General features: G+C 50.8%; 1 protein-coding gene across 2 annotated transcripts in view; it reads left to right on the top strand.

The window, feature by feature from the left end:
• Nucleotides 1–24,325, top strand: part of SLC2A10 (solute carrier family 2 member 10) — a 507,763-nt gene that overhangs the window by 187,638 nt on the left and 295,800 nt on the right. For both annotated transcript variants that reach the window (XM_069651300.1, XM_069651302.1), the window contains exon 3: nt 22,937–24,316. In XM_069651300.1, the coding sequence (XP_069507401.1) occupies nt 22,937–24,316 (1,380 nt within the window). The remainder of the gene's footprint in view (nt 1–22,936; nt 24,317–24,325) is intronic.

Below are 24,325 nucleotides of genomic sequence, written 5' to 3'. Positions count from 1 at the left end.
AAAATGTGCGCTAACAAAAAGCACCCATATACAGCTATGATGAATGATCCATACAGTGGCCCTCTAGGACAAATGAGGTGCATAGGGGTACCGACAAACACGGACACCCGCTGTGTGAAGAATAGCATGTGTGTGTATTACGGGGTTCGCGGGAAGTTCCACACGCGGTTGGCCTGGGCACGTGTATTCCGGGGTGCGCGTGAAGTTCCACACGCAATTTCGGCAGGGTACGTGTACTCCGGGTGCGCGGCAAATTCCACACGCGAATCCAGCAGCCTACGTGTATTTCGGGGATGCCGGGGAGTCCCACACGTGAATTGGCCATGTGGGTCCTCCCAGCTGTTCCCTCTACACCCTCCACGGCCCCTGCAGGCGGCCCACACGACAGGGGACTACCCTGCACCCCTGCACATGTCCCGCAGGCAGCCCATCCACCATGGCAATGCCCCCCAGCCAACCCACATGTCACCTTGCACTATTGCCCACCAACGCATGTCTCCTAGCACCCCCACCACCCATCTTACAGGGGCACCCTCCACCAGGCCCCCACTCATGTCTCCCTGCACCCCCACCCCCCAGGCACTCTAGGGCACCCTCCACCAGGCCCCCACTCCTGTCTCCCTGCACCCCCATCCCCCAGCACTGTAGGGCACCCTCCACCAGGCCACCACTCCTGTCTCCCTGCACCCCCACCCCCCAGCACTGTAGGGCACCCTCCACCAGGCCCCCAGTGATGTCCCCCTGCACCCCCACACCCCTGCATCCAGGGGCACCCTCCACCAGGCCCCCACTCCTGCCTCCCAGCACCCCCACCCCCCAGCCGTGCAATTTGCCTGGGTACGTGTATTCCAGGGGTGCGCGGGTAGTCTCACACGCGATTCCATTAGGGTACGTGTATTATGGGTCCGCGTGAACTTCCACACGCGATACCAGCAGGGTACGTGTATTACGGGGTTCGCGGGAAGTTCCACACGCAATTGGCCTGGGCACGTGTATTCCGGGGTGCGCGTGAAGTTTCCCACACGAATTTGCAGGGTACGTGTATTTCGGTGTGCGCGTGAAGTTCCACACGCAATTTCAGCAGGGTACGTGTACTCCGGGTGCGCGGCAAATTCCACACGTGAATCCAGCAGCCTACGTGTATTTCGGGGGTGCCAGGGAGTCCCACACGTGAATTGGCCGTGTGGGTCCTCCCAGCTGTTCCCTCTACACCCTGCACGGCCCCTGAAGGCGGTCCACACCACAGGGGACTACCCTGCACCCCTGCACATGTCCCGCAGGCAGCCCATCCACCATGGCCATGCCCCCCAGCCAACCCACATGTCACCTTGCACTACTGCCCACCAACGCATGTCTCCCTGCACCCCCACCCCCCAGCACTGTAGGGCACCCTCCACCAGGCCACCACTCCTGTCTCCCTGCACCCCCACCCCCCAGCACTGTAGGGCACCCTCCACCAGGCACCCACTCATGTCTCCCTGCACCCCCACCCCCCAGCACTGTAGGGCACCCACCACCAGGCCCCCACTCATGTCCCCCTGCACCCCTAACCCCCTGCATCCAGGGGCACCCTTCACCAGGCCCCCACTCCTGTCTCCCAGCACCCCCAACCCCCAGCACTGTAGGGCACCCTCCACCAGGCCCCCACTCATGTCCCCCTGCACCCCCACCCCCCAGCAGTGCAGGGCACCCTCCACCAGGCCCCCACTCATGTCCCCCTGCACCCCCACCCCCCTGCATCCAGGGGCACCCTCCACCAGGCCCCCACTCATTGTCTCCCAGCACCCCCACCCCCCAGCACTGTAGGACACCCTCCACCAGGCCCCACTCCTGTCCCCCTGCACCCCCACCCCCCAGCAGTGCAGGGCCCCCTCCACCAGGCCCCCACTCATGTCCCCCTGCACCCCCACCCCCCTGCATCCAGGGGCATCCTCCACCAGGCCCCCACTCCTGTCTCCCTGCACCCCCACCCCCAGCAGTGCAGGGCACCCTCCACCAGGCCCCACTCCTGTCCCCCTGCACCCCCACCCCCCTGCATCCAGGGGCACCCTCCACCAGGCCCCCACTCATGTCCCCCTGCACCCCCACCCCCCTGCATCCAGGGGCATCCTCCACCAGGCCCCCACTCCTGTCTCCCTGCACCCCCACCCCCAGCAGTGCAGGGCACCCTCCACCAGGCCCCCCACTCATGTCCCCCTGCACCACCACCCCCCTGCATCCAGGGGCACCCTCCACCAGGCCCCCACTCCTGTCTCCCAACACCCCCACCCCCCAGCCGTGCGATTTGCCTGGGTACGTGTATTCCAGGGGTGCGCGGGTAGTCTCACACGCGATTCCATCAGGGTACGTGTATTATGGGTCCGCGTGAACTTCCACACGCGATACCAGCAGGGTACGTGTATTACAGGGTTCGCGGGAAGTTCCACAAGCGATTGCCCTGGGTACGTGTATTTCGGGGTGCGCGGGAAGTTTCACACACAAATTTGCAGGGTACGTGTATTTCGGTGTTCGCGTGAAGTTCCACACGCGACTGGGCCTGTGAGAGCGGGGTACGTGTATTCCAGGAGTGGGCGGGAATATTTACTCGCGACTGGGCCTGGGAGAGCGTTGTACGTGTATTCCTGTGGTGGGTGGGAAGATTTACACGGTCGCCTACAACGCGCCAAAAAATAAAAGGTCCAATCCTGAAACACGTACGCCAGCATGAAGCAGGCGCACGTCCCGCGCAGCATAAAAGCGTGCACAAACAACAAACAAGCTCAGACGCCAGGATGAATATACCGTTCCTAGCAGCAGTGGCCGTGGGATACCGCAGGAGGAGGAGAAGGATAGTCAGGGCCAGAATCTTCACACCCAGAACCAGCCTATTTGGTATGCCTGATGACCAGGTGTATGGGAGGTACAGGTTTCCACCACAAATAATACTCGACCTGGTCAGTGAGTGGGAGGATGACCTCACATCACCCACCCTGTGCTCCCAAGCACTCAGCCCCCTGGAGAAGGTCCTCAATGTACTGCACTTCTTGGCTACCGGATCATTTCAGCGGACAAGTGCCATAGTGGGGGGGGGGTGTCACAGGCCACGCAGTCACGGTGCCTACACCAGGTTTTGGCCATCATCACTGCACGCCCATCAGTCCGCAGGCACATATACCTGCCCAGAACACCTGCAGTAAGGCAGGCTGTCAGCCAGGATTTCTACAGGGTGGCACAATTCCCCAAAGTGCTAGGTGCCATTGATTGCACCCATGTGGCTCTACGTCCCCCCAGGGCATCTGAGCACATCTATAGAAACCGCAAGCACTGGCATTCCATCAACGTCCAAGTAGTATGTGATGCCAAGGGAATCATCACCTCAGTATATGCCAACTATCCAGGGTCCACCCACGACAGCTTCATTCACAGGATGTCAACCCTAAACCGGGACATGGAAGCTGGGCGTCATGGCGATGCATGGCTGCTTGGTGAGTAGAAATACCACAGCACACGCATGCATGACAGATACAGAGTAATGCCAATACCCCATTAATGATCCCCATCACCACCTCCCCATGGGACAGTGCCTACCCTCTGTGCACACACATGATGACGCCAATTCGGAACCCCATCACGCCTCTCGAGGTAAGATACAACACAGCCCATATTGGAACACGGGGCATAGTGGAGCGCACATTCGGAGTGCTCAAGTGCAGCTGTTATACGCTCCCCCAGTAGTGTGCAGGATCATAGTGGCAGCATGTGTCCTGCACAATGTTGCAACACGGCCGGGGCCTGGCTGTGGACATGGTGGTGCCCCCACATTTATTTATTTATTTATTTACATTTATAAAGCGCTCACACAGCCCGCAGGCATCGAGGCGCTGTTTGTTTTTCTTAGTTGCGTAATTGTGTTTTTTTTTTTTTGTCTTAGTTACGTATTTATAATGCGCTTAAACACCCAGAGGTTTCTAAGCGCGGACCCGGGGATCGAACCTGTGTTGCTTCGTGTCGTCTTGCTTCCAAGACGCACACTCTGCCGCTGAGCTATCCTCCCTCCACATCCCCAACCACATGCACGCCCGCTGCGCTTGGGAGGGGAAAGGGCACGGGGTGAGGCAGCCCGTACGCAGCTGGTGGCTAATTACTTCACATAGAAAGCGCGCCCCTGTGGAGTGCACACAGCCCTGGCACGTACCATCTGACAATCAATGATGACTCAATCTGACAATTCTGATGAATTAAGGGACAGTCAACTGTCAGAACCATAGCAGCCTGAGATTGTTCATCTGGAAGTGTCACAATGTGTGCATCCCTACCTACACAAACACCACCAATGCAGTGTCATCAAAAGACACACTTCCATGCAGCAAAAATGAATACCCACTTGCAAAATACAACATGAGAACAGTGCCATGTCACCAAACCCCTCCCTGGCACGGCCACACAACACACCATGGCATGTCATGCAATGTGAGAGCAAACAAATTAATCCCCACAACATGACCCAAGTGTCACCAACTACAGTGTCCCTAATGGAAACTGGCCACACATGAAATGCTCACAGTAATGCAGGACCAACAACACACATTACCAAATACTTACTAATAATACCAATCACCTACACAACCTCCAACCTACCATAAACATGACAGTACGGACTTAAAAAATTGGTAGCCTCACTACCTGATAATGCCAGCACTTCGAACACTTCCAACTATACAGTGTTAGCGCCACGCAAAAGTGTAGGTGCACTGCTTACAACATGGACTCCAGTTCCAAAGTAGACCGCCTTGTGAAGACATGAGAAATGGACCTGCAAATTAGGAGGATGAGATGGATGCAGAGGCACATATCAATACACCATGCAGTGTACAATACAACAACAATATGCACTGGGAATGTATACACAGTATTGACTACAGACTACCCACACATCAAATGGGAGTCCAACGTCACTGTGTAAGTCAATGTCACTTGGGCACACCCTTTGCAAGCCCATGGAAACGGGAAGCAGGAGGGGTGTGTGTCACACAAACCCAAGCATCTGACCCAAATTCAGGACAAGCCTGCATGTGCCCAGCCACAATACAGCGTATGCCCACGGGAGCCACACAAGGCAACACACTGTCCAAAAAATCAAGAATCAAAAATCAAAACAAAAAAAAATCAAAAAAAAATAAATCAGGACTGCATTCCCCCTCTGATCTGCTGGCCCAGGAACAGGATCAGATGTCGCAGAGTGTGACCCTGCATCCGTAACCACCAAAGGCGGACCTACAAACACTGACATCCCCATTGAGGGTTCTACCCCTGGTGCAGGTGGGTTGGACAGTACAGAATCCCTCCCAGAAACACTTACCTGCGACGGCACATAGGTGTCATCATCCAAATTGACACCTGAATAGAGCTCGGGGGAGGTGCACCCAGAGACACCCCTTGAGATGACGGTCTGCAGCAAGTCTGGGTTCTCACCCACCACCACACCACGTCCCTCACTGGTGCCCGGTCGGGCCTGAGACCCCTCCGGGTTTGCACCATCTCCACAACCCCAGCAGTATCAAGTGCGTCATCCCCTGCAAAGACATGAAAGAAAAGAAATGGGAACAGGCATTAGCACCATGGAACACAATTAGGGCTGAGAAGCAACAGAAACAGTACTTCATTGACACATGTCCCACATGACTATAACCCTCCCATGCATGCACTGTCACTGCGTATGAAGGGGAGGCAAATGGCACACATTGATGACACCAAGATGGAAGACCAACAAATTTGCTGCATGCTGCCTAGCAGTGCCATCACACATTGGCCTGTGATTGGCATGTCCAATACACATACATGACACATGCCATCACACAGATGGCATGTACCCTAGCCATGTCACACATGTGACAATAGGACTGAGAAATGCCTAGTGAAAGTAGTGGAATGCAGACAATCAGTCTGAATGAACACAGAATAACATGCAACTATGTTGTGGCAAGATGACACTTCAAGGGCAACTGGCGTGAGGTTGGGCTGAATGTATACTGTTGCCAGAAGGGATACTGCAACACCCAAATCCTGGTGCGCAGAATGTATTGGATGAATCACATGGGTGACCCAAACCACTCAGGGGACACACCCCCTCACCTGGCACTCAATCAGAAGCACTCACACACACACCATGCACATGGATGACACACACATGCATGTGCACTCACCGGACAATGCCTCGTAATCTGGAAGGTCTCCCACGCCTTGGATCTGTTCCTCCGTGACGTAGGTCCCAGCAACATACTCATGTGGAGTGAGTTCTATGTCCTCTGCCGGAGACCCACCTCCAGTCACTAGAGTTGCGGCATGACTTGAGGCCAGCTTTTTCTTTGCCCTGCGCTTAAGGTCATTCCAGTGCTTGTAGCAATCATTAGCTGTGCGCCTCACGAATCCAAGGGCACTTATGAGTTCCGCAATGGTCTGCCAGTGTGCCTGACGTTGTGCAGGTGTGGTCTTGCATCCTGCAGTAATCACCATTTCGCTGTCATGTGCGGACACATACTCCACAAGTGCATCAGGTTCGGCCTGATTGAAGCTGGGCTTCCTTGGTGGGCCGGACTGTGTAGCCGTGTCTGGGGCATCAGCCTGTACTGGACGAGCACTCTTCCTCTTCCGCTTGGAAGATGGTGGTGTTACTGAGTGTCCTATGCCGCTCTGGACACTAGGGACTAGGAGTGTGGGAATGAACACTCACCATGGGACTTGGTGCAGGCATTAGCTGAAGTGTGATGTAGTCAGGGGGAACGTCAGCAGGATGGACTAGGACCGACACTGTCCTGGCTGGGAGACTCAGAGCTGGGGTGGATGGAGCCGCAGCTGTCCCTGCAGCCTCCACACCCTGCCTACTTGGGGCAGCAGATGACATAGCTGCCCCTGATCCACGTGGGCTGGTGACACCAACGTGCACCGCCACACATGGCCTAGACCTGCAGACCTGGAAGTCATCCATGGAGTCACCTGGTGCCACAATGGGCTGGTCCAACAAGGGCTAAGCAGGGATGGTGTCAGCCACGTTACCCTCAACCGGGGAGGGGGGGGCATGGGTGTCCCTGACTGGTCACCCACACATGGGGGGCTAGGGGCACCCTGCAAGTCCTGGCCGCGTCCCCTACCGTATCCACCACGGCCACCTCTTGTGGCTCGCCCACCTTTGCCACCCTTACCGCGTGCTCACCTCCCAACCATGGCACTGATGATGTTGTGCGTATGGGAGTTGCAGTAAACTATTGTCCTGGGCAATTGGGGGTCAAAAGGGTAGGGTACTAGATGGAATTCGTACCCTGGTGTTCTAGCAAGGCTGTATGTGACCCCTGGGGGAAGATGACGGGTCACGCAACACACAGGCACCCCGAAAAAGGGAGATAATGTGCACGCAACCCCTGCTAGACCACGTGCGTGGAAAAAAAAACCTGCACTATGCTGTGGCACCCAGAAACACAAAAATGAACGTATGCGTGTCACACGCAGCCTAGACTGACCTCTGAAGGGGTAGGCAACACACGGGGCAAGCACAGATGTCAAACACGTGCGCGACTCACCGTCTGCCAGGAAATATCATGTGAAAAATATGCGCGTGTGCGCGTTGGCAACACCCCCGCCAAAAGAAGAATTGTACGCTGTCTGAGGAGACAGGACAACAGGAGAAGTGAACGCTGTTTGAGGAAACCGGCCCAGGAAAAAGACAAGAAGAGGTAAAGCTGTCAGAGGTAACAGGGAGCACGAACTTGATACGCCGTGAAGTAAATCGCGTGTGAACCGACAAGAAGTACAGATTTCACCCATTCGCTCTCCACGAAAAGCACGTACAAGGAAATGGCGTTCAACACGTACGTTTTAAAGATGCCCACACGTCCAGCGTCACTTCCGCGTGTACGCGCTAAGGCCCTATCCTCCAATTACACGAGCTGACACTCTGACGTGCAGTCATTGGACATGTAACATGCACCCGTGTACAGGGAAACGCCCGCGCACGCACGTCACAGATGCGCATACGCGCTGGTGGCCTTTGGGCCAATGAATTCACGTCCGTGTGCTGACACGCTAAGGCGCTTTCTTTGAATTACACGCAGACGTGCTGGATTTTCACGTGCCAAATCACTCCGTATCAAGCTGGCCACGCGTAAGCACACGAAAGAACACACTCCTGCCCAGAAGGCCGAATAACTGCCCCCCAGTACCCCGAGCATGCTCCCACCTGCCATCTGCTGCTGCCTGATTGCCTGCTGCCCACGTGCCCTGCCATTTTCAGCCAGGGGTGCTGTTGCTGTGACCACCCCTACTGGAACCGAAGACTCCCGACTGGGAATCCATCGCTCCACAGACCAGCCCCAGGACCCAGTTGCCCACCCACTCCTGCCTCTGGGGTTGTCATGTCGGGCACTGCAACATCTGGCACCACTGACAACCCCCGGCCAGAGAGGCAGAGGGGCACCAGCTTCACTGCCACCGAAGTTGGTGTCCTGGTGGAGCAAGTCCTGGGACAGTATGATGCCCTATTCGGAAGTTTGCGCGCCGACAAGGAAGGACGGATTCGGATCTGGACGGGCATCGTGACTGCCATCAACGCGGAGGGGGTGGCAGTCCGACTATTCCATCATGTCAAGAAGCGCTGGGAGGACTTCAGGTCCAGGACCCTCAACAAGGCCCGGCGCCTCTTGAAGGCAGCAGATGCTACGGGGTGCAGGGGCCACTTCTCGGACGATCAGATGAGGGTCCTGGAACGCATATCCCCAGCGCTCCACGTCCAGGTCCTTGAGAGGCAGACCCGTCTGGAGTCGAGCGGTAAGTGTACATGCATCATGATTGTGTGCTGTGCGTGTGGTGATGTGCCAGTAGTGTGCAGGTTGCACATGTGTTTTTATGGGGCCAAGTATGGGGGGGGTGTACAGGGCCGTGAGGCTAACACATGCAAGGGCAGTCATGTGTGAGACATGGATGGTGCTTGTGTGTGTAGGCTTGCATGCCAAATTCAGTTGTGTGGGCACACATGTTTGGATGAATGTGTATGTAAGTAGGCATGTTCGTGATGTCACACATGGATGCTGTTTTCAGCTGCATGTATCAGCACTGTGTACATGTGCATGTGTGTGTATTTGACAAGGGTGCAACAGTGATGCAACATGGATGCATGTGACAGCGGGATGTGGAAGCCTGATTTGCAGATGTGACATGGATGCCAATCTGAACACTGCCACAGTTGGCAGAGGTGTACACATGCATGCAAGTGTGGTGGTGTGTGTGCATGTGTAGTGCACTCCCTGTGTTGCATGTGATGTCTGGCTCACCTTTGCCTGCTCATGCTGTTGTATGTGTATGGATGGTCCTGGCTGTTGCGATATGGCTGTGGTATGGCTCATGTGTGTGAGTTGAAATGACATGTGTGTTGGCGATTGTGATGCCATGTATGAGGTTTGCCAATGCCACTCATGTACAACTGTCATGTGTGTATGTGTCCATTGTACAGTGCCCTGATGCCTGTGTTTTATTTCTCCCTGTCTGCAGCGTCAACTGATGAAGAGGGCGGAGAAGGTGCTGTGGAGCACAGCGGCGGGGATCGCACCGCCAGCCGGAGACGCAAGGCCCGGCTCCCCTCCCAGGTTGTGATCTCGTCGGGGAGTGAGGAGTCCGGTGCCGCGTCCCAGGCCGCAGCTGCCAGGGGGAGGTCCAAGAGGCGGAGCTCGGAGTTGGACTCCTCAGCAGCAGAAGGGGCAGCTGGGACCTCACAGGGCCCAACGGGGGAAGATGGCACGGAGTCATCCAGGTTGCTGGGGGGTTTGGTGGAGGAGGAGGCCGTGCAAGCGACAGAGACTGGGTCTGGAGGTGGGGATTCCACTGGTGCTAGTGGTGCAGTGCAGGACCAGGGACAGGAGGCAGCACAGGCCGCCGCGGAGGTACCTGTGTGCAATCCTGTCCCTGATCCTGTCACTGCATCATCTTGCACCAGCAGGGATGCCTACGTCCAGACCCGTTTTCAGGCAGGGGATGAGCTCACAACAACTGTCCTTCCTCTGCCTGCGGATGTGGCTATCCAGGTACGGGTTGAGCCTGTCCTGACTGGTGTGGCGTTGCGTCAACGGGCCATGCAAGGTGACCTGCAGTCTTTTCATGAGGAGACTGCACGTCATCTCGAATGGCTCGTTGACCGTGTCGGCCTACTGGGACAGGTCACCCAGGCAGGATACCTCCGTTTGCTGCAGCGCGCTCCGACCCCCTCCTCAACTGAACACCCTATGCGCCAGTTGTCCTCTGTGCCATCTTCCCACCCATTTGTCACCTGGGTGCCCTGTGGAGCTGCCTCTGACGGTGCGGCCAGGCTGGTGGAGGAGGCATCCCTGCCACAGTCGGGAGTCGGACGTCCAGCAGGGGTGGCCACATCAACGACTGCACCCCAGCCGGTGGAGGATGTGCAGGCAGCAGGAGTCAGGGCACGGGCAGAGGCACAGCAGCAGCAGCAACGAGGTGGGAGCCATGATGGCTCGGGGGCCTTTGACATCGGAGGGGCAGGCATCGGCCGGAGGGCAGGAGGACCCAGGACGGGAAGTGTCTTCCGTGTGGCAGCGGTTGGGCCACGCCATAGATGCGGAGCGGCAGCGGGCGGAAGAGGCACGATGGTCAGGGCGGAAAACTCCATGCGGAGGGCCCTGAGGCGGGCCGCGTGCCTCGAGGCAATCCGCAGGGAGTTGGAGGTGAACATGTCGTCGGCACTGCGGACCCTCGAGGCCATGGAGGAGGACCGCCTCTGGAACATTCAGCAGGAGTTTGATGATGCCCTGGCCTGGAACATCCCAAAGTGAGCCGTCGGACTAGCCCGCTGCCCTTGTAAATAGTTCTGTAGTTAGTGTTAGGTTTCCTTTGCTTTTTTATATTTTTTGGACCTTTTGGACAATGGGCCACATTTTTGTATATAGTTATTTTTTATTAGGTAGTCTTATTAGATAGGTTTCATTTCTTCTGTTGGGATCATGGACCCTGGATTGTTTATCTGTATATAGTTGACTGTTGAGATTTTTTTTTTTCATTTTGATTTTACCCATGGAGCAATGGTTTTTGGTTTTAATTTTCCATTGGATTTACTTTTGTGAACTGTGACTTTGGACACCTTTCCTTTGGATTATGATTTGTGGTTTTACATTATTTTACGGACATGCTGCTTTTTGTTTTTAATTCTCATTTTCGATTGTTTCTTTTTGATTCCATTTAATACATATTTTTTCATCATACTTCAATGTCTAGTATCGTCTCATTGGTTTCATGCATGTCATGATATGGGTTTTGACATTCCCTGACACCCATTGTGTGTATGTGAGGGGGATGTGTTCATTTACATACTTGCCACTGGGGTTGTATCATGTAATTGGCATTTCTAAGTGGGTGGATGCAATACTTGGGTGGGTGTTTGGCATGTGGAGGCTGCCCATAAGGGCCAGGGATCTAGATTGTGATGACGTGTTGGCTGGGGGACATGTGTGGGGGCCTGCTGGCAGGTGCCCCCGACTGCTGGGGGGTGGGGGTGCTGGGAGACATGAGTTGGACATGAGTGGGGCCGGGTGGAGGGTGCTCCGCAGTGCTGGGGGGTGGGGGTGCAGGGAGACAGGAGTGGGGGCCTGCTGGCAGGTGCCCCTGACTGGTGGGGGGTGGGGGTGCTGGGAGACATGAGTTGGACCTGAGTGGGGGCCTGCTGGCAGGTGCCCCTGACTGGTGGGGGGTGGGGGTGCAGGGAGACAGGAGCGGGGGCCTGGTGGAGGGTGCCCTGCACTGCTGGGGGGTGGGGGTGCAGGGAGACAGGAGTGGGGGCCTGGTGGCAGGTGCCCCTGAATGGTGGGGGTGCTGGGAGACATGAGTTGGACCTGAGTGGGAGCCTGCTGGCAGGTGCCCCTGACTGGTGGGGCTGCAGGGGGACATGAGTTGGACCTGAGTGGGGCCTGGTGGAGGGTGCCCCTGGATGCAGGGGGGTGGGGGTGCAGGGGGACAGGAGTGGGGGCCTGGTGGAGGGTGCACCACAGTGCTGGGGGGTGGGGGTGCAGGGGGACATGAGTTGGACATGAGTGGGGGCCTGGTGGAGGGTGCCCCACAGTGCTGGGGGGTGGGGCTGCGGGGGACATGAGTTGGACCTGAGTGGGGCCTGGTGGAGGGTGCCCCTGGATGCAGGGGGGTGGGGGTGCAGGGGGACAGGAGTGGGGGCCTGGTGGAGGGTGCCCCACAGTGCTGGGGGGTGGGGGTGCAGGGGGACATGAGTTGGACCTGAGTGGGGCCTGGTGGAGGGTGCCCCTGGATGCAGGGGGGTGGGGATGCAGGGGGACATGAGTGGGGGCCTGGTGGAGGGTGCCCCTGACTGGTGGGGGGTGGGGATGCTGGGAGACATGAGTTGGACATGAGTGGGGGCCTGGTGGAGGGTGCCCCACAGTGCTGGGGGGTGGGGGTGCAGGGGGACATGAGTGGGGGCCTGCTGGCAGGTACCCCTGACTGGTGGGGGGTGGGGGTGCAGGGAGACAGGCGTGGGGGCCTGGTGGAGGGTGCCCTGCACTGCTGGGGCGTGGGGGTGCAGGGAGACAGGAGTGGGGGCCTGCTGGCAGGTGCCCCTGACTGGTGGGCAGTGGGGGTGCTGGGAGACATGAGTTGGACATGAGTGGGGGCCTGGTGGAGGGTGCCCCACAGTGCTGCGGGTGCAGGGGGACATGAGTTGGACATAAGTGGGGCCTGGTGGAGGGTGCCCTGCACTGCTGGGGGTGGGGGTGCAGGGAGACATGAGTTGGACCTGAGTGGGGGCCTGCTGGCAGGTGCCCCTGACTGGTGGGGGGTGGGGTGCAGGGAGACAGGAGTGGGGGCCTGGTGGAGGGTGCCCTGCACTGCTGGGGCGTGGGGGTGCAGGGAGACAGGAGTGGGGCCTGGTGGAGGGTGCCCTGCACTGCTGGGGGTGCAGGGAGACGGGAGTGGGGCCTGGTGGAGGGTGCCCCACAGTGCTGGGGGGTGGGAGTGCTGGGAGACTTGCGTTGGTGGGCAGTGGTGCAAGGTGACATGTGGGTTGGCTGGGGGGCATGGCCATGGTGGATGGGCTGCCTGCGGGACATGTGCAGGGTAGTCCCCTGTGGTGTGGGCCGCCTGCAGGGGCCGTGGAGGGTGGAGAGTGAACAACTTGGAGGACCCACGCGGCCGATTCACGTGTTGGACTCCACGGCACCCCGTGGAATACACGTACCCTGCTGAAATCGCGTGTGAAACTTCACGCGCAACCAGAAATACACGCACCACGGACAATCGCGTGTGGAATTTCCCGCGCACCTTGTAATACACGTACCCTGCTGAAATTGCGTGTGGAACTTCCCGCGCACCCCGAAATACACGTACACAGGGCAATCGCGTGTGGAACCTCCCGCACACCCGAAATACACGTAACCAGGGCAATTGCGTGTGGAACTTCCCACGCACCCTGAAATACACTTAACCAGGGCAATCGCGTGTGGAACTTCCCGCGCACCCCGGAATACACGTACCCAGGGCAATCGTGTTTGGAACTTCACGCGAACCCCATAATACACGTACCCTGCTGATGTCGCGTGTGGAAGTTCACGCGGAACCATAATACACGTACCCTGATGAATTTGCGTGTCAGACTACACGCGCACCCCTAAAATACACGTACCCAGGCGGATCGCACTGCTGGGGGGTGGGGGGTGGTAAACAGGAGTGGGGGCCTGGTGGAGGGTGCCCCTGGATGCTGGGGGTTGGGGGTCCAGGGAGACAGGTGTGGGGGCCTGGTGGAGGGTGCCCGACAGTGCTGGGGGGTGAGGGTGCTGGGAGACATGCGTTGTTGATCAGTGGTGCAAGGTGACTTGTGGGTTGGCTGGGGGGCATGCCCATGGTGGATGGGCTGCCTGCGGGACATGAGCAGGGGTGCAGGGTAGTCCCCTGTGGTGTGGGCTGCCTGCAAGGGCCGTGGAGGGTGTAGAGGGAACACCTGGGAGGACCCACACGGACAATTCACGTGTAGTACTCCCTGCGCACCCCTGAAATACACGTGCCCTGATGGAATCGCGTGTGATACTTCCCGCGCACCCCTGGAATACACGTGCCCTGATGGATTTGCATGTATTACTTCACGCGCACCCCTGATGTACACATACCCAGGACATTTGCGTGTGAAACTTCCCGGTGAGACACTGAAATACACGTTCCCCGCTTGGCATTTGCTGTTTGGCAGCCCTGTGGACTGGTGCAGGGTTAGCGCAGACATTTGCGATGAATTGGGAATTTTGATGGCTTTTCGTTGCACGAGGGCGTTCTTGGGGGCGTAACTGGCGCTGCTGCAGGGTCGCAGTGCCACGGCTGGTTTTGGAGGCTAAAATCCATGAATACGCTGTGCGATTAAATGGATTTTTTCGCACGCGGCTGGCCGCGTGCGCCACTTTTGTGCGAAATTCTATGAATTACCCTGCGAGTGTTTTCACCCGCCCAGGGGCCATGAAAGGTTGAGAGCTTTGGATTACGGGGTACAATTTGCGGAAGTTCACATACCCCATTTTGTAGCAACATTCATAATGATGCCCTATTTGTATTTTAGAACAAATTAAATGTGCTCTCCAGTGAGTTTCAGACACTGAACTGTTGGTGATTGGTTCTGATTGCTGAAAACGTTTGTCATTTTTGATTGGGGCACATACACATCCGGTAGGATATCTTACTGATCATGATCAGTTTTCTTTTCTACCTAAGGTACTGCGCTGACATTGGTATTTAATACAGTGGACAATAGGAGAACCTAAGTGAACGAGCAGAGATTGCGCATATTCTTTTCTCAAGTGCGCGCATGTTCTTTTCTCAAGTGCGCGGGTGTTTCACCTTCTTGATCGGCCTCTTCAGTGCAGTTCGATGTATCTTCGAAACGGGCTGTTTGTGCATTAATACAATTGAGCCAATCTTCGCTAGCATATTTGATTTTTAAATGTACACTTTTGCTTGACTAAACCGTAGATCTAAGAAAACATGTTTTGCTTTGATGCTGCCCCTCTTGGTGTCTGCTCAGTGGGCGGCTTCCTTTCTGCAAAGAGCTTTGAGCAGGTTCGGTTACGTTTCATGAATGACTGGAATGTTGTGACAGGAAGTGAGCAGCACACTGTTACAGCTGTACAAATACTATGCTTTATAGTGGAAAGGACCTACTCAGTTTCGATTATTTGATATAGACGCTGATTTGAATGCATATACTAATTGGTTACTGTAAAACCTTTAAATAGTACATTTAGGACAGATTTTAAAAATGTTTTTTGTGCAAGTGAAAAGATACGCTACTGAATCTCATCACTTGCGCCAAATCAAAGCCCTTCCCATTCTCAAAGGGCATCTAAGATGCGCTCTTTCAGGTGACCTTTTTCCACCCCTTCGTGCGTTTGCGGCTATCATGGGGAATTCACAAGCGGGATAAGCTTTTAAATGCACAAAAAGGAGGGTCATCTCCCTGCGCATGTTGGGAGCATTCAGACCCTTTCATGATTATTTTCTTTAAGTGTCATAGCAGCTGTTTAAACCGCATTTGTCATGCTTGCATTTCCATCACCTATTGAGCATTTCAAAGAGATGAGCCCTTCCCATGTCTGTGAAATGCCTCCTAGCAACCACTGTCCAGCCCCCCTGAAATGCGCAGGTCACCTTTGAGAATGCGGTGACCTGCGCTTTTAGGAAAGTAGAGCAAGTGAAATAAGTACATTCTCTGCGCTCATTTCATTTGCAACACTTTTTGAAAATCTGGCCCTTCTTTAGCATTTTATCTGGCAATCTTCCCTCCTCTGCACTTTCCTATGTTTTTAGATCATGCAAAGTACCTGTTGAAGGTTCCTTCTATTCCTTTGTTCCTGAAAATTATAGATGCCTGGATATGCTGTGGTTCTGGTCAGGCAAGACTATCATTTGGAATTAATGAAGCTCCTACAGATTTATTTTTTATGTGGAATCACTAAGCCCCCGGAATTCAGCCAAGAAGGAAGCATTGGCTTAGGAGGTTGGGGGCATGTTGAGAAAAAGCGATCATCCAAATGTCTCAATCAGAAGAAGGCAGGTTTTTTACTCTTTCCTAATAGTCGATAAAGTCTCGGGCAAATGGATGGCTTTCCAATCATACTTTGCGATTTACCGGACAGAGTCTCCTGGCAGTTTCTTTTTCTAGAACCTGAACCTAGGGAGACAGACGCTTTGCCATTGGCCCTCGTTCTTGGAATTCCCTTCTGCAACATTTGCGGCAAATTAAATAATGGAGTGTATTCAGGAAGCAACAAAAAACATTTATTTACATCATTTTGTCATCATTATAATAAGTGTCTAAATTCTGTGCAGTGTTTGATTTACATTATTTTCATCTGCGCCCAGATGCTATTATTTGCTGGGACCCCGTCATGGGATATGCGTGTTATAAGTTCATCAAATCAACATCAGTGTTTGGACTAGAAAAGGCTCAACAAATCAGCACCAAGAGAGTGACTTTGTAGAAAATGACTCATTTCATTAACCTGGGGTCTTCCTGTACTTCTTGGATCTGCAGGGCGCCTGCCTTTACATCCCCATCGGGAGGAAACACCAGAGGTTCCTATGGTGTGCAATTCAGAGGAGTCCCAATCTGTTTAAGATGCTCGCAGTTGGCTATATCCCAGCCACAGTTTTCATGAAAAGCCTGGACCCGATTGTGGGCTTGATTCCCTCTCAGGGGGCCCTCTGTTATCCAGACATAGTATCTGGCTTATCCAACCAAATTTGTTTGCCATCACAGAGGATGGGATGTGTTTGGTAGTGGACACCTTGCTAGAACTAGGTCTCCTCCCAAATGAGAAGAAATCTTCCTTCATTCCCTGCCATGATCTCCTATATATCGGAGCGAAATTCCATATGGACTTTGGTGACAGAGGACCGCTTCAGCAGACCGAAGTACCCGAAAACCCGGTGGAGGCTGGCAAGCTTCCGAGAAGTACTGCATAAGCAACGGCAGCTGCAGGAGAACTGTCAACATTGCTGGTGGACCGGAGAGGGTCTGACAGTGCATCGAGGTCCCGTCTGCATCAATATCACACCGCAGCATCGTGAAACTAACACAGAGAAGCCATTGAATTAACCCAAAGAGAGAGAGGCAACTCCGGGTCGCTCCGTACGGGCAATTACAATTCAGAGACAATTGTGAATACCGACCAAGATGAAAAGAAGGGCAAAAAGGGTGCAATTCTCCTCAGATGGGATATCCGTTTGGGGAAACCTAGAACCCACATTGCCAGAAGCAAACAAACAGTCAAACAATGTATAGTTTACTTCATATGAGATGTTGGTGGGGAGAAACCTGGAACAAATATTGTCACACGCAGAGAAACCATTGATAGTTATGTGAAGTTAAAACCATTTTTGGCAGGTGAGTAAACCAGCAAAAGAACATTTGCACTCAAGGAGAAAACTTTGTGGCTATAAAGAGTACGGTGGAAAGAAGATATTTATCTTACAAATACATTATCCTTATGATAAATGGTTATGTAACAAGAGACATTTGCTGTGCTGTCCTGAGAAAAGTATTCTATGGAAAAGATGGTTGTGACATCAATTTAAGTAATCATGTTTGCAACTTGGAAAGAATACTTTGTAAAGAAACAGATGCTTTGGTTTTGAACAAGTGGTTTCTGAAAGAGACATGTTCTTTAACCATTTGAAAGAAGTGTTGAATGAAAGAGACCTGTATCATTGAACTGAATAGAACATTGTTGAAACAGAACTCTTTTAAAAGTCTTCCTGAATTGATTCAGTAGAAGGGAATCACACCCTGGTCACAAGGATTGCTTTCTGGGAAATCTAAGTTTGAATGTTTGCACATTTTGGTTAACCTGAAAATAGGCATATAACCTTATATATTTTCATTGTATATATTCGTGTGAGGGTCAGATACTTTTGGACAAACATTTTTCTTTAGTTTTTAGTTTGCTAGGTAGGAACATTCTGGTTAAGATAGGAGCAGACAGGCGTTTATCCCATCTCCTTTTTAATTTTAATAAATAAGTAAAATGTTTAGAAGAATCCAACCTTGTGTCCGTCTCTCATTTTTGACTCCTCACAGCTCTGAGACCTATGGGTGTGTACCGCTTTATAAGACATACATTATTACTATTATTTGATTGAGCTGAACATTAAGATTTCCTCTTATGGGTACTGCTATGATGCTTGTAGTGAGGATGAGCATTATAGTAATGATTCTCATTGACTCTTCTAATCATCAAGTTGATATGCTCTTCTCCTTTACTGTGACATGTATGAGTACTGCAATAATGATTCATATTGGCTTCCCTGGTTTTTAGAATTATAGTCTCTTACTTTATGCTGGGATGAGTATGAGCATTCCCATATGGCTTCTCAATTACTTTACTGGCTTTTAGTATTACAGTTTCATTCTCTGTACTGGGATGAGTATGAGTATTGTCATATGGCTCCTTCGTCTCCCTCCTTCGTCTCCCGTATTCTCTGTTAACTGCGACCGGTATGGAAAACAACACTGGGGATTGTGTTCTCTTCTCCACTTCTTTGCTTCCTCAGGTTGCCCTTGTAGATTTTCTTCATGTCTCTTTGTGCGTGTCTCTGGGCTTGAAAGTTCTCCGGTCTCTCAGTTACCAGTTTGTTCCTTCCGATTTGAGCTGTATTGATGCTGTTCAAAGGACCTCAAGTCCACCACATGTTTGCTATGGTCATGCCACCACTTCTCTTCTCATTAGTTTTCTCACTTCTGGGATGCTGCATGTTCAATTTACGTTCTCTCTGCGTCGGTGTGAGACACTGTGTGCCTTGGTGCGGTTCATGTTTTTTCCCTTGTTTAGGATTCCCGAGCGACCACCCTCTGCTTAGTGCTGGCATGCAAACAATTTTGTAACTTGCAGGTTTCTCTCTCTCTGCCCAGTCTCCTCCCCTATCATGCACTAAGTAGCTGTGGGACTTCTGTAGTGTCATATTCCTTTCCCTCTCTCTTGTATTACTTCTCTTCTCCTCCACTGGTCCTCTTCTTCTTCTCAGTAAATGGGAATTCCTTATTTAAAGGAGTAATCACAGTTTCCAGTTGACAGTAACACATACCGATACTTTCTTCACGTACATCTTTATGAGATACATCTGAAGAGGTGTTGTTGCTATATTCTCTAGGCAGTTCCTCGTCGGAATCGGGAGTCCTTGTCCTCAAAGGGGAGTCTCTCCCGGTGAGGTCCCACTTGCCTCTATCCCTAGGGAGGGTATTGCAGAGTGGGCTCAACTCCCTAGCCTCACAGGGGGGCTCCACCTTTGGGAGAACAGACACATTCCCTCCATTCATCACAGGACACAAGCCTGGCATCTCTGCCAATTGCAATGGAAGATAAGTTGCATGATCATCTTGGCTGGTTTACTCCACCAAAAAAAGGAAGAGACAAGGTGGTGGTTATGGTCTCAGGATGACATGGCATCTCCCACTGTGTGCCACATTACTCCTAGGTTCAATTTCTGCACATTCTACTCCTGGTAATGCAGGATCTGTGGTACTTTATGCAGTGAGGATTAACCTGGAAGAGTCTGGTAAGGTACTTGCTCTCTTTCTTCTCCTTTTACGTGATTTCTGTTTAGAATGAGAATGCCATGGTTCACTCTACCTACACGACTAAATAGTGACGGGAACTAGCCCTTCGACAGTCTAACATATGACCAGCAGGTTTTCAACACATTATTTTAAAAAGAAATGTGTATAGAAGTGAGACCAATTGGTTAGAAAGACATTTTTGCTGAGGAATGTAAGTTTTTGACAAAATAACGTATTCATTCCAGGGTCAAATATGGCTATACAATAAAATGTAGAAATGTAAAAGGAAAAACATACATTTATTTAACTGCATTTCCCTTTCGACATTTTCACGTTTCTCCTATTACCACCACACCCCCACCCTACTTACCTTTTGGCGGCACACCTTGTTGTATGCCGCTGACTCCCCTGTCTCCCTGCGCTGCAAGTTCTGTCCACTTAGGTGGACAGGAACCAGCGCATCAGGGTCCTTTTTTTAATTACATTTTTTTCTAAACATTTTTGTTTAGAAAGCGGGGGACACCCCCACAATCCCTGATGTCATTATAGCGAACAATGGTGTGGGGGACATCCCTGTCAACCCCGCTCCCCTTGTTCGCTATAATGCTGCCATATGGTGCAATTGTTCAGATTTTTCAGCTGTACGTAATTTTTGTACAGCCGAAATCCGAACAATTCTACCATATGTATTTTCTTTTTCAACATTTTCCACGGATTCTGGCAAATATGCCTGAATCTTGTATATAAAGGACAGATTCCAGTCAAGAAGAAGAACAACACAATTCATATAAAAAGGATACAAGTTCTAATCTGTAACAATTGGGAGTGGTTAACTTGTATTAAGACACTAGGTATTAAAAGTCATAAAAGCTACTTTATGGAACCATTGCCCAAGCCAAGAGAAACCAAAACCCAGGCAATTAAGTTCCAGCGGATAGTGCCAAAGGCAGAAGGGAACTACAAAAGATCCAAAGGATGTGAAGCCGGTTGTCCATAAGTTGAGAAGAGTATAACAGCTGGTAAAAACCCACATTGCCAAATCCAAGGATAAAGTAGAATAAAATCCTACCCTTGTCAGTATTTGGTTACTTATGCAGTAAAATGTTTGGTTAGATTATGTGAGGGGTCAGAAATGTGAGGCGGACAACTTTGTGAAGGTTTTTCAAAAGTTGCCATTTTATTAAATATAAAAAGGTTGCATAAACGCCTCACCTCGCCTCGTACCCTGACGAGGATTTCCCTCCCTAAAATAAATTAAAGGAAACACTAACCAAGGATATCTGTCCCTCATACTTGTAGATACAGTAATTAAAATAGGTAATGCATGCAGTTCAAAGGCAACATAAAAATATAACAATTGAATCTTAAGTATGACAACAATCTCTCCTTATAATCTGGGTGAATTCCCCTTACGCAGATTCAAGCAGGATAGTGTTCCACAGTTCCAAAAGAAATAAGGAAATCCTGCTTTGTAACAAAGGTTCAACACAGTTCTATTTAACTCCAACTTGATGACATAAAGTTCCAACACTCCAGTGATTTAATAAAGAAAATAAAAAGTTAATTCTCTTCCTTGAACACAAATCAAATTTTGAATTATCCTCTACACATGAAGAATATTTTCTCAGTTCATCAATAGCAACAATTGTCTTTGTCAGCATGTCTAGAGCCACAACTGAATATTTCTGAAGAAATATAATTCAGCTACAGCAGTTTTATGCAATGCTTGCTCCAGCACCATAAGCAACACAAATTGTCTTTGTCGGCACCAACTTATAGCACTTCATCAACTTCTACCTGGTTTACTCCCATGCCAGGCCTACTCCGTCAAAGGTGTGCCACTCGAGTATACTTCCCTGCCTGAACAGAGATTCACAAACAGCAAGTGCTTCTGCGGTGAGACTAAGCTTATAATGTCTTGACATCAACTTCACAATGTTCATTATTTTGCAACATCAAAAACATTCAGCTGCTCTTCAGGAAAACCAAGATTCACATTGGTGCTCTTTAATACTCCTCTGCAAATGATGCTCCACTCCTTCAAACTAACCTTTTCCAGAAGGGCAGCCTTCTAGACAATCTTGTTTCCCTTCTGCACTATTGACACATTGTTTGGAAATGACTCTGGTTTCCCTGTGGAAATATTTGGAAATCACTACCAGGTAGAAACTTTTATTTTGGAAAGCAAGTACACCTTGATGCATTTAAAGTGTCACATACATTTTATAAAATGAAAATGGAAGAAGAATCTACAAAATAATTTTAATTCACAGGAGGTGTGGGCAGAATCTTTCTTTGTATGTACAGTGATACTTGAAAAAATGGCATTGGGTATTTAAATTGACATTATTTTCTTGGGACTGAGTAGGAGAAAATAACATCATTTCCTATTCATGTTAATGAGAAGAAAACTCTATTCAGGATTTATTTTTTATAAACTATGTTTTTTGCAGGTCAAGAGGTTTATCAATCCCTGCAAATCTGTGAGATACATTGTACAACACACTCACAAACCAAGATGTCATTTGATCCTGTGAAAACCAGGGACTTACGTAATAATAATGTGTTACTCTCAGGGACGTACATGCCCTGCAGAATTATAGATCATAGGGATAGCTATTTTAAATCTAATTCCACAAAGTTTCATTTACAGGTCCAGCCTTCCCTTTAGAGACATAGGGCCTCATTACAAGTCTGACGTTAGGTGGTAAAATTGGCTGTAAATCCATTACCACTAATTTTATCACTATGCCAAATCATGAGTTTGGGCCTGTAGTGGAGGATTTAGTGGAGAAAAATGCTGGCCGTAAATCCTCCCACTCACTGTGAAAAATCAGCAGAATCGGCAGGAATTACTGAAGCGGAAATTCTGCCAAACAAACCCCATTGAGTAAGATGGACTGAAAGAAAAATGGGGACTTACTCCACCACGGCCACTTGTGATCCGGCGGTAATTCTACCGGACCAAGTGGCGGTAATGGTAATTCAGTTGGGCGGTATTCCAGCGGATTTACTGCCATGTTACCGCCCAACTCGGAATGAGGCCCATAGCTTGTAAATAGGTTTTCACCAAATTACTTTTAATTTGTGTCTGAGATTTCATGTATTCTGGGGACCTTTTTTTGTCAAACAGGTTAATTCAATATACAACATATGGCAAATACCTTGTTTGAATTGGTTACATTGATCACTGTCTCCATAATAGATGCACATATTGTGTGTGGTACTTCATACAACATAACTGGATCAGTTGCATTGGGATGCTGAGTGTAATGGGACATTAACCATCTTCCATAACTGATATGAAATGTCAAAATGTATAATGCTATTATAAAAGTCTGTTGTGAAATTACATCTCCTGCTCTCTTCTAGGCCTCAGTGTCCGAGTTCTGCTGTTATCCACAATTGTGTCCCTGCTTGGAGGTTTAATATTTGGATATGAACTTGGGATCATTTCAGGTGCCCTCCTGCAGCTTGAGACAGACTTCTACCTTGGGTGCTTTGATCAAGAGATCCTCGTAAGTGCTCTGTTAATTGGTGCTCTTCTGGCATCCTTGGTTGGAGGAATCTATATTGATCATAATGGACGTAAAACATCAATCCTGTCCAGCAATTTGGTGCTTCTGGTTGGCAGCCTAACTTTAATTTTGTCAGGATCATTCATATGGCTTGTGATTGGACGCCTCATTGTAGGTTTTGCCATATCCATCTCATCCATGGCATGCTGTATCTATGTCTCTGAAATTGTGGGTCCTCATCAACGTGGCATGCTGGTGTCCCTTTATGAAACTGGTATTACCATTGGCATTTTACTCTCTTATGCACTAAATTATTTTTTATGTAATGTGAAGGAGGGTTGGAAGTACATGTTTGGATTGGCTATTGCTCCTACAGCGGTGCAGTTTTTTAGTATCCTGTTCCTCCCATCTAATCCGCCTAAAGTAAACACATGGGACCAAGAAACCCAAAACGGCCTTATTCAATTGCAGAATATTGAGGAGACAGAAGAACGTCAATTAGAGCCAGATTCTGAAAGGAAATATTCATTTCTTGACCTTTTCCGTTCCAGAGACAACATGAGGATGCGAACGTTTTCTGGCCTTGGCCTGGTACTGTTTCAACAGCTAACTGGACAGCCCAATGTACTTTACTACGCATCTACAATATTTAGCTCAGTGGGTTTTGAGCGAGATTCTTCCGCCATTTTGGCACCGGTTGGGCTTGGTGTGGTGAAAGTTATTTCCACGCTAGTCGCCATGGGTTGCGCGGACAAAGCTGGAAGAAGAGTCCTCTTACTTGCTGGATGTGCTGTGATGTCAATATCCATTACCGGAATCGGTTTAGTAAGTTTCAAAATTACATTGGACTCTCAAAACAGCTGCAGCAATGTTGCAAAGTCAAACTTTTTTCTGCAAGTTGAAAATACTTCTTCAAACCTAGTGTATGTTCATTCTCCCGTGAAGTTAATAAATCTCCCTTTGGATGTCAGCACAGACTTGGTCAACCTCAGTTTTGTGGGTACGGAATCACAGAGCCCTAACATAGGGTACAACAGCACTGAAACCATGAGGATTACAGAATATTCTCACACTTTGAATGTGGATCATCACTTTCAGTCAAAGGAAGTGTTACCAGAAAGCCCACATTTTCCTTTCAATTACACACGGCTCCAGGAACATACTGCTCTGAACTGGATTACTTTGTTGAGCATGATGGCATTTGTGAGTGCATTTTCAATTGGATTTGGACCAAGTAAGTACA

This window comes from Ambystoma mexicanum, chromosome 3p (genome assembly GCF_040938575.1).
Source record: "Ambystoma mexicanum isolate Mex_15411 chromosome 3p, UKY_AmexF1_1, whole genome shotgun sequence".
NCBI classification, from domain to species: domain Eukaryota; kingdom Metazoa; phylum Chordata; class Amphibia; order Caudata; family Ambystomatidae; genus Ambystoma; species Ambystoma mexicanum.
This window is presented reverse-complemented; position numbering and strand designations above follow the sequence as displayed.